Source organism: Microtus ochrogaster, chromosome 7 (genome assembly GCF_000317375.1).
Source record: "Microtus ochrogaster isolate Prairie Vole_2 chromosome 7, MicOch1.0, whole genome shotgun sequence".
NCBI classification, from domain to species: Eukaryota; Metazoa; Chordata; class Mammalia; order Rodentia; family Cricetidae; genus Microtus; species Microtus ochrogaster.
Genome location: NC_022014.1, coordinates 56,977,105 through 56,988,169, shown reverse-complemented (window position 1 = coordinate 56,988,169; position 11,065 = coordinate 56,977,105). Strand labels below are relative to the sequence as shown.

Below are 11,065 nucleotides of genomic sequence, written 5' to 3'. Positions count from 1 at the left end.
TACACACACATACACTTACACATACTACACACACTACACACACATACACTTACACATACTACACACACTACACACACATACACTTACACATACTACACACACACTACACACACACCACACATACTACACACATTACACACACACCACACACACATACACTCACTCACACATACTACACACACACACCACACACATACACTCACTCACTCACACATACTACACACACACTACACACACATACACTTACACATACTACACACACACTCACACATACTATACATACACCACACACACATACATTCACACATATTACACACACACCACACACACATACTACACACACACACCACACACACATACACTCACACATACTATACACACACACAGACACACACACACACATACATGCTCGCTCACACATACATTAGATCTTTGCTTTTTTTTAGAAAACAAATCTCAAAGCCCCTGGCAATGGCTCTGGTGTTGCAGCTGTGCAGTGGACACATTCACAGGCAGGATGTATGTTCTCTGCCACAGTCTTCATGCCTCCCTACTGTGGACCTTCCTCCCCTGAAGCTTCCTGGCTTGAGAAGGCTTTTGGACTTGACACCCTAGTCCAGATTCATGAGTCCAGCAGCGATACTTGGTTCTGAGAAGTATTTGATTCAGACAAGGAAGACGGCTCTACGGACAGAGAAGCAGCAACTCTGCCTTACATGTAGAGTCTACCTAGACTATGCGGATCTTGGCAATACTTATTCACCAGGTCCAGCTTGGCTTCCTTGCTCGCCTGGGTGCTCTTTTGTCTCCTGCTGTTCCTACATCTCTCAGCATGAGATGTTCTTGCAAAGAGGTGAAATAGTAACACAACTCAGGCTGGCCGAATTACCAAGAGTCAGAGCTCAAGGTGCAGCGCTCACGAAACAGGGGGCAGAAGAAGACAGAAAAGGGCGCAGTCTCTTGGACAGTCATCCTCTACCAGCTGCTTGGCACCCCCAGGCATCATGAGGAGGTGTCGGGAGAGATAAAATTAAGCTGCTTATGGAGAATTAGACGCTGCGGATGGCCTTCTGAACTTCAGCACCAGCAAGATCGAGCAGCCGGCCTCTGCTCTTTCTCTTTGGGGGGAAGAAGACTGGCAGCTACTCATCTCAGTCTGGCTGCCATAAAAGGAGCTCTGAGTTATCTGGTCATGGGCAAGAGATGAGGGCATTTGAAAAGCAACAAAGGAAGAAGAAGAAGAAGAAGAAAAAGACTATAGACTCAGCAACCCTTATCTAAAATGCTTGGGACCAGAAGTATTTGGAATTTCAGACTGTGGACTACTTGTGTATGTATAATGAGAGAGCTGAGGGAACCCAAATCTATCTTTATTTATGTTTCATACACATCTTATATACAAGGCCTGCAGAACCTTTTCTATAATGGTTTTGCATGCTTTTTTGTTTTGTTTTGTTTTTGACTGTGTGATCTGTCATGTGAGGTTAAGCGTGGACTTTTCCACCTGTGATGTCATATAGGTGATCAGAAAGGTTCATGTTTCGGAGTGTTCAGGCTTTTTGAATTAGGAATACTCAAACTGTACCTGCAATGGACTTTTAGCAATTGGAGGATGGACATGGGCTCGTTTTAAACCTCTTTCTTTGGAGGAAAGACCTCTACAGTATTTGATCTGAGTTGGTTCATCCTCCTTTGAGGATCAGTAATGTAAATAGTTCTAGAAATGACGGCAAGAAGGCTGTGTCATGTGTGGTGGCCACACCCATGTGCCAAATATTTCCCACACAACAGCGTTGCAATCATCTCAGTCTTTCTGACAAGGAATCTGAGGGTCAGAATGATGACAGACTTGGTCAAGTTCCCCAACAATGAGTAAAACCTCAGCCTGTGTGACTGCACAGCTCGCCTCCCATCCTCTGCCTGAAATCTACATGCGTTTTCTCTTATCTGTACCGCTAATCTCTGGTGTATGCCTAGCTTTGCTAGCCTTGAGATGTATGGGGTACACTTTGGGTAGACAGAGGCCTGTTTGGGTCTAGGAGACCCTGTTTGTTTCTTGGGAGGAGGGCGGCACCTCAGCTTGGCATATTCACCCTAGTGTAACTCAGAGAAGCTGGCAGTTTCTGTATCTTATAGTTTTGTGAGGCTGGGGTTCCATGCTCAGGGCTAGGTAGGTGCTGGTGAGGGAGATGGTGTTCATGGCTCTTTATTCTCCTCCATAAGAAGTTTCCCTGCATTATGGGAGAAAACCAAGAGACAACATCCTCTATACTTGGGATGTTCATTTGCATCATTCCAGAGGCCTCTTTCCCAGCTGCAAACACTGACCCCTCAACGGTGCACAACTGTCCTCAGAGCAGAACTAACTCTGGGGCTTCTGGGCCAACCTACTAAAGGAACCTCAGGAACCATGCGCATATCAAGGGGCTGACGAGGCGATGTGAACAGTAACCTGACAGATCAGTCCACACTAAGCCTTTGTACTGACACCTTACAACTATCTAACCCTCCACAGCCCTCCATAGTAACTGCTGTCTCCACTTTCCAGATGACATTGTGAGGTCTCAAAGGCATAAGATAACGGAGTAGCGTTCCCTGACCTGCGGATGGTCCGTTAGTCTAACCACTGTGCTACCCAACCCCTGACTAAGATGAAGCAGGAGTCACCAAAGGCTAGGAGGAGGCAGAGGCAGACTTCCCCATCAAACTTAGTGATGATTTCACAATAACAAACCAAGAAGAGCCATGTTCCCATTGGAGAACTGAGAGGAGAGCGGCACACCAGATAGTGGGTGTGTGTTTTTGCACGTTAGCCCCGAGACAGGCTTCTACCCCCGCTCGTTGGAGCACTTTGGACTTGCACATATGTTTTATGTCAAGAGGCATTAGTCCCCCCCCCCAGACTACCCAACATAAAGATGCTGCTGGGAGATAATCCTCTCCAGAAACAGACGCCTCTGGGAGAAGCAGGGTTGGAGACACAAAGCCAGAGCTTAGTGGGAGAAAGAAATACCCCAAGTCAGGTATGGAAGCACTTCTTATAACTCATGCCCTGCTAGGGGACTGGCCTGGCCTGTCAGAAAAGACTAAGACAATCTCGCTGCTAGTAGCAGCTTGCAGCCTCATTTGTTCAGGGTTCAAGTGGTAGTGGGGGGTGGCGCATGGGGGAGAAGATGGGCCCCTTGAGATCTGTGAAGAAGAGCGCAGTCTCTCTCCAAAGGCTGCTGACGCCCCACCGATAGCCACTACCCTTGCTCATATCCTATCCTCACAGGCCTTTACTGCAGGGTTTGAAAAACACTAACATCTGGAGTTGGGTTTAGTGATAAATTGCATTAAAATCACCTTGGCAACTCCAGCCGGCCACATGTTGGTTCAGTGGCCCAGAGCTATCAGTCTGGGTTGTATTTATCTTCTGTACACCTGCCCCAAGGTCTGTGGAAAGAGGTGGTCACCTTACTCCTCCTTTTTATGGAGTGTTTTCCACAGATGCCAAGACCAGACTCCAGAGAGTGCAATGTCTTCTCAGAAAACCAGCATCAAGCGAAGAGTGCAGCGGGCTTTCCAAGAGAAGGGCTGAAGCTCTTTCAGGAACCCCTGCCCCCTGGGAGACAGGAATGAGCCCAGCCAGAATAGCAGCATCACGAACTTCCTTTTCCTGAACCTGCGCCTCAGTTTCTGTTTCACAAACACGTGCACGCCACGGATTCATGGGAGGAGAAAGATAGTACCAACAGCCCCTGGCATGACCTTTTCTTTGGCTCCTTCAGGGGAGAACACTTTTTAAAGAAAGCATTATAAAGGCTCTCTGCCATTAAAATGTTCACTGTGTCTCCAGAGAGGTATTTGCTATTACACATGGGCATAAAGTATTAGTACAGATACCAATTAAGGGAGCTATTACTGCCCCCTGACTAAGCTGGGGGATCTCCAGGCATCTTTCTCTCATTAATATGCCTGTTTGCTCTGCGATGTCATTAGAATTAACCCTCTGTCACCCCAAGTTTCCTTATCCACTAAGTGTAACAGGACTAATCTCTTTTCACGTCCCTCTCGCCTATGAAATATGGGGAGCTAATTCTGACCTTCAGCAACTTGCTGACGCCAGATTGAGGAAGACATGACTGATTTCTAGTGCCACAGGACAGAGGCACTCTGGCCATGACCAGACTCCTCCTGGAGCTTGTGAATGGGCACGGGAGGAACTCTCCAACTCGCAAGGTGGCAGAGGTGACTCCTTCCTTCTCTCCCGTTAATGGCTATGCTGTTGTCACAGGCCTTGGGTTGTCATGGTGATTCCAGATGGAACTGAAACAAAAGCATGCAGCATACAGCATCGCCATCCGGTGGCCTGTTTGGGAAACACGCCAGCCAATCTATCCACTCCAGTGACACAGGAAGGATTGAGAACAGGTAAGGTTTTCCTAAGAGAATCAGACGAGAGCTGCGACCTGGGGCCTAGAGGGAGGGCTATGACCTAGCTATTGGGCAATCAAGTGACCCTGCCTAGCTCTACCCCCTGTCACACAGGTACTGGGGTGGTCACTTTCCTATGATTGCCACCTGGTGACTAATCAGGCCTTTAAGAAGAGAAAACTGTTTACACAGAACACTCCAGAACTCGAGGCTTTCCTGAGGAAATGCCAGATTCACACCAAAGGGGGGAATTCTTCCCATAAAAATGCATGGCTGAGTTGAGCTGTCTCTGCTGCAGGAGAGGACCCCTTTCTTCCCACCCAGCACCATTTCTGTGTCCCTGGAAACGTGAGCTCCTAGATTCCTGGTCTTAAAACTTATATATGAGCCATCAAGGCCAAGTTAACTAACCCTCAGTTCCCCAACTGTAAGATGGGGCTCGATCAAAATACTTCCTTGTAGCATTGTTGAGAAGATTAAATGAGATTATGCATCTGCCGTTGCTTAGCACCGTCCTGGGCATCGTAACTACTCCATCACTGTTAGGTGCTCTGGGCGGCAGCGGCAGCGGCAGCAGCAGCAGCAGCAGGCAGTGCATGTGAAGCTGCTTGTGAGGGGATGTGATCTATGTGGAGTGAAGGTGGGTTCACTGCTCTGTAATTGCCATGTTGGCTTGGCAAACTTCAAGAGCCTCCAATGCTTCTGTCTGCCTTCCAAGAAAACTGAACAACAGGTGCCATAACCTAGGCTGAAGGCATTCTGGTTTGGTTTCAAACCTCCTGGAGCAGGTTGAAAAGCCTCCATCTCTGAGGCCACTGTCCCCCCCCCCCCCCCGCCCAACTCCAGTGACTTCCCGAGGCATGCCATGTAATCAATGAGTGTTAAGTGAAAGCTCTTCTTTCCCCAGGGAAGGCTGGGACAGCACAGCTTGCAGCTGCCCATCAGAGAAGGAAATGACAGCCCTCGCGACACAGACTGCCTTTCCTGCCTTGCAGACGATGGGCCTCTAAGCTACAAAGGGCATGCCTACCTGCTGGCTGCCCACACAGGACCAGATGCCCATCACCTCAGATGTCCTAAGAGCTCAGGGGGTGGTGGTACAGGGAAAGCACTTAGGATTACATGCAGGTGATACTTTCTGCTCTAACCTTGGCTTCTCAGGTCCCTCCCTGGGTTCACACAAACTTCCCGGCAGCCAGGCTGAACAAGGAAGCTGATAGCCTATCTCCCATCCTGAGCAACGAAGGCAAAAACGATGAGTGTATCTTTACTCAGGCAATGGCTGCTGGTACTGAACCCGCTTAGGATTAATTACACAGAGGTCCGCCAGCTACTCAAAAACATCTGAGGGCAATGAAAACAGACTTCTGAGTTTCTTAGAAATGAGGGTTGAGGTTCAGTTTAAGAATGAGCTTTTCAACTTCCAACTGTGCAGCGAGAACTTATCGCAGAAGCCATCAGCGAAGGGGAAGACAGGCAGATTTGTCAGAAAAGCCATGTTGGGACTGCGGCACCAGCTGGAACATCTATACTCATGTGTTATGGTTTAGGAACTCTGTATGTGTGTGTGTGTGTGTATGTGTGCGCGCACGCTCATGTGGATGTGCATGCATGTGTGTGTGTGTGTGCGTGCGCGCATGAGAGTGTGGGTGTGTAGGCTCACTTGACCTGAGATCTTGGATGTTAAACTAAGGATGTAACCCTCAGGAGGATTCAGAGGACAACATATCAAGTTCAGGGTCAACTCCAGGACAGCTAAAGCTTGCCTGGAGAAGTCTCCCAGCATGCCTAGGATAGTGTTATTAGTGCTGATCACCTGTCCAAAGTACCATGGCAAGCAGATTGCCAAGGTTGCCTGGCTGGGTATATCCTGAACTGGGCATATTTGGAAGGATGGCAGCTAAGTCCAGAGCAAGCAGGAAGGGAAGGGGGCACAGAATAAGCAAGCACAAACATTCACTTGGTCCTTGTTAGTGTCACAGTAAGTGCCAGAAAGAAAATATCCAGGTCCCCTAGGCACGGAAGGGACATTTCCACTTTGAGATGAACCAATCACTCAAGAGAGAGGGAGGAAGGGGGTGGAGGAGACAAAACTCCCAGTGACCGCCGGGGAGTCAAAGCAGATGCAATTACCCAGTCATCCAGGGTATTCTAATCAGAGCCTTCTTATCAGACTATCTGCAGCCAAATGAGGAGAAATCCAATCTACAGCCTGCTGAACCCTAAATTCGATCTAATAGGGACCTGCTTTCCAACTGCTCAACAACAGGCCAGAACCAGAGATGACGGACTCCGGTTCTGCCTGCGGGTTCTTTCTGGAAAGCAAGCCAGCCTGAGTTGTGTCAACTCCTGGTCTCCACAGAGGGAGAAGCATTGTCTTTACCCCCTAGCTAGTCAATTCCATCTGCTCAAAGTGGTGCTGTTCAGCTGGCCTGTCTTTCAAACCCAGGGAAGGGGGGGCTTGCAACCTCCTGACTGCTGTCAGCTTGTAGCAGGGACACATTTCCTTTGTTTAAAAATATGCTGGTCTAAGAGTTTTTGATACACACCGTTCACAGTGCTCGGCACTTTGATGTCCAGTCCGTCTCTCCTTAGTGGAGAGGGACATGACCTGTTCCTTTCAGCATCTATCATAAAAGGCCATTCACACCAGCCTGGCTGGCCAAAGCACCCCTCTCCCGTACCCCCACCTCCAGGCATTTGCTATTGTTATTCTGTGGATTAATGGCTCCAATTAACCAGTGGTAACTTAGTTTCTCTGCTAGGAGCAAAGAACAGCATCTGTGAAACACCCAGACCCTTGCAGAGCCCTGGTATGCCATTCTACAAAACAGCCTCAAAGGCTAGGGAAGGGCTGGGGAATTTTGAACACAGATCTGTTCGCCTACAACCAGGCAGAATGAGAGAGAAGTGGAGGAAGAAGCAGGAAGATGTGGGGGACAGAGAGGTTTTTCTCACTGTTTTTCAGCAGATAGTTGTGATACTGGATCCACAGCCCAGAATCTTGATGGCCATTTCATTCCAACACGATTCGCATTGGTATATAAGCCTGGGGGCAATCTGCCCAGGGACTTGGGAGTTTAGGGTGTGTGAAGGTATGAGATGGGAGGGTCAGAAGAAGTCTTCACTTCTTTCTAGAAGTGTCCTTGCAAGCCAGAACTACCTGCGCCCACCTTACCACTTAGAGTCTTTGGTCCTGCGCCTTCTCCCCTTTCAGAGATCTGGCTGGACCACCTGATCCGTAAACTTAGATTTTGGCACCTCCTAACTGTACAAGGGAGGCAAGGAGTCTGGAGCCTCTTCTTCCCTGGGAATTGGAGGTGATCCATCTTTCTCCCTTCCTCCCTCATACACCAAACGTGGCCCAGCCTGGCCTTACACTCATAACTCTGTGTCAGTTTCCGAAAGCCCTGAAATGAAAGGTACACAATACCTTGCCTGACTTAGAGGGGATTTGTTTGTTTGTTTGAAGACAGGCAATTAAAAAAATTACATGCAAATCTGTTTGTACTCGGATGAAGGCCTGTGAAATCCTCTCATGTGCTACTGAGGGAGCCGAAGCCTTTAGAAACGTGACCATGAGAGTACTCAATTTCTACGCTTACTTTGCTGTGTGACACAGGGCAAGTCATTTACCTCTCTGAGAGTAGGTATTCTCTAATGCTCATAGGGTACTCAAGGTCAATTCTTAATACCAACAGGAATTATGACAGTCATATACTCCTTTGCACACACGCACGCACGCACACACGCGCATACAGGCTCGCATGCACGCGCAGTGCCCAATTCATAACACTGTAGCCACCACCTAATCATAATCCGGGGATAATTCTCGCTCATCATCAAGTCTTCTAAAATAAGCTGAATTCCTTTTTTATTTCTCCACATCGGAGTTCAATTATCTCCTTCAAACATTTAAGCCCAAATGACCAGAATAAAACAAACAAATAAATAAACCCAAAGCTTAAAACCTGAGGCAACAATCTTCCTTTACGTGAAATAAACACTTGCCCTCAGCCTCCTCTGTAACCAGACTGTCACACTGCTGGCTTCTCTCTAATGGCTTCTCCCCACCCACACCGCTCACAAGGTCACATGCCTATGGGCGGGCTGCTGTTTTGGCTTTCAGCTTGGAGTTTGCCTTGGGAAGGTTGTAGTTTCCTAGATTCTTCCTACACCTCTGTAAGACATTTCCTCTCGCAGGATTCGGTTTCTTTCTCATTTTCAAGTCCTGAATCCACTCCTGACACACACTAGGGCGAGGGTTCCGGACTGTATCATCTAGGCTTACGTACACTGGCCTTAGTGTGTACGTACACTTGCCAACTCTGCCTCTCGGGGCCACACAAACGAACCTTGGGGAGGGGAAACGGGATGCACAGAGGCTTTGGTGCCAGGATGATAGGCATCGAGTCAAAAGAACGCTTCTGAGCACGGCTTAAACATTTTCCGTCTGCAAAGGAACGGTCACAAAGATGGGAAAAGTAGCCGGGTTCTACTCACAGCAGCTGCAGGGACACCAGCCCATCAAATAGTCCCTTGGGAATCTCTGTAATCTTGTTCCCATAGAGCACCCTGGAAGAAAGCAAATGACAGCAATCAGCAGGACGTAAGGGAGGCCATCACCGCTGCCAGTTCTGGGTGCCAGATCTCAGGTCACCTGGCGCCCTGGGCCACCACATCCCATCCATCCCATCTTCTTATCAGGGAGCCAGAGGCAGGCAGGCAGTTCATCCTGTGTGGGTGGAGGTGCTGACCTGGAGCTAAGGCAGGCGCCATCCTGCTGCACTCCAGCCCAGTCTGGCACATCACCCCCCCCCCCACCACGAGGAAGAAGCGAGCCTTTTGTGGTACCTCCTGAGCTGCTTAGCCTGACTCACGCCCCACAGTAAACAGTGGCAGTGTGGGAGGCCAGCCTGTGTCTTCAATGGGTATTGATCAGGCCGAGCTAGCCTATAGAATGTTTCCTTTTAATATCCCACTGCATCCTAGGAATTCCTGAGCGGAGTTCTTTAATCACCCATCTAGACAGCGGGGGCTGCAGGGATGCGGGGCATCTCCAGATGGTGCAGGCATTGCTGAGTGGTGGCCTGGCTCAATGGGGAGGCTGAGGAGTTTCGTTGTCTCAGATGATGGCAGCTTCCACTCTCTCTCCGCCTGTCTCATTCTCTCAGATCTAAGTAGAAAGGAACTGGGATTTTTCTTTTTCATTTCATCTTTGAGATCCACAGTGTTCCCCCCTGCTATTTTGAGGCCTCGTGTCTGACGAGTTAAGAAGCCTGGGAAAGGAATATGGGTTCACCTTTCAAACCCAGCTCCAAGCAGGTCCATAAACCTAGAACTGAGACTCTCTGGGCCTCTCTTTGCTTCATCTCCTGACAGACTCTGCTGTCCATGGGGTCGAGCCTCCTCTTTGATCAGGAAACAAAGCTAAAGAGGGCTTGATCTGCGTCTGTTAAAATCCCTTCTCGGGTCTAAGGACACGGGCTATGCAATTATTTAATTCCCACTCGAATCAAGACTCTGGGCTGACGGTCACTTGAGGAGGCAAATATCAGGAGGAAGAAATGGCAAAAGAGTGTGAAATCGGCCCCACTCTCCCCCACTGCCTCCCGTCTCCAGAAGCCACTGGGAGTGAAGAGTGAGTTCTCCATCAGCCTGCGGGTGTGTTTCATTAATGCTTCAACAAATTAATGACTAAATAGAAGTCAGCATGGTGGCGCGGGCGCACATTTGTAATTCATATTAATGTCCCACTGCTCACTGTGGCAAATGTAGGAATGCCACTGCCTGTTCATCTCAATGGATGCCAGGGCTTCTAGAGTGGCACAGGCTGCTGGCGGTGGGGGCGGGGGTAGGTATGCTGGGGTAGGGGTCCTCAGGCAGTCCCTCACGCCTTGGTATGGAACATCCTCAAACCTAGCGGGTCACCCGCCTGCCTATGTGTCAGCCTCGAGGGTGCTGGCCCGCGGATCTGTCTGGCTTCACTTTCACTAGCCTTTCATGTCTGAGACCAAGCACGGAGCTCTGCAGAAGTCTCCTCAATGTTTTAGCTAAGATTTTTTTACCATCTATTATCTTATTTTGCTTCTTCCCAAGCACTTATGTTTACGTTAACTCATACTATTTACACATTTGTTTAGGCTTAGTTTATTATTATTATTACTAATATTTTGTATGTCTGGGTGGTTTGCCTGTGTGTATGTCTGTTCACTATGTCTGTGACTGGAAGAGGCCAAAAGAGATGTCAGATCCCCTGAGACTGGAGTTTCAGTTGGTTGTGAGCTGCCATGTAGGAGCTGGGAATTGAACCCGGGTCCTCTAGAAGAGCAGCCAGTGAGTGTGCTCTTAACTGCGGAGCCATCTCTCTCTCCAGCCCCTTTAGGCTTAGTTTTTATGTTCTTCCTTTAACTTTCCTGAATGTGATGATGTTACAAGGCACGACCATGGCTGGGTCTCTAGAGTGGACAAAGAGCAAGGTCTAGTACAATAAACACCCACTGAATGAATGTATTATCGGATGAACAGGTCTGGGGTAAACGCTCTCCATCCTGTTACCCTACATGGTCAGCTTCACGAGCCCTGGGGTGTCTCTGTTCAGTTGCTGGTCATATTCTTTTTTTTTTTTTTTTTTTTTTTTTTTTTTTTT

General features: G+C 48.7%; 1 protein-coding gene across 1 annotated transcript in view; it reads right to left on the bottom strand.

Annotated features, from left to right (window-relative positions):
• Positions 1-11,065, bottom strand: part of Slit3 (slit guidance ligand 3) — a 597,086-nt gene that overhangs the window by 99,043 nt on the left and 486,978 nt on the right. Inside the window, exon 12 of the mRNA XM_013347495.2 lies at positions 8,920-8,991. Coding sequence (XP_013202949.2) covers positions 8,920-8,991 — 72 coding nt within the window. The remainder of the gene's footprint in view (positions 1-8,919; positions 8,992-11,065) is intronic.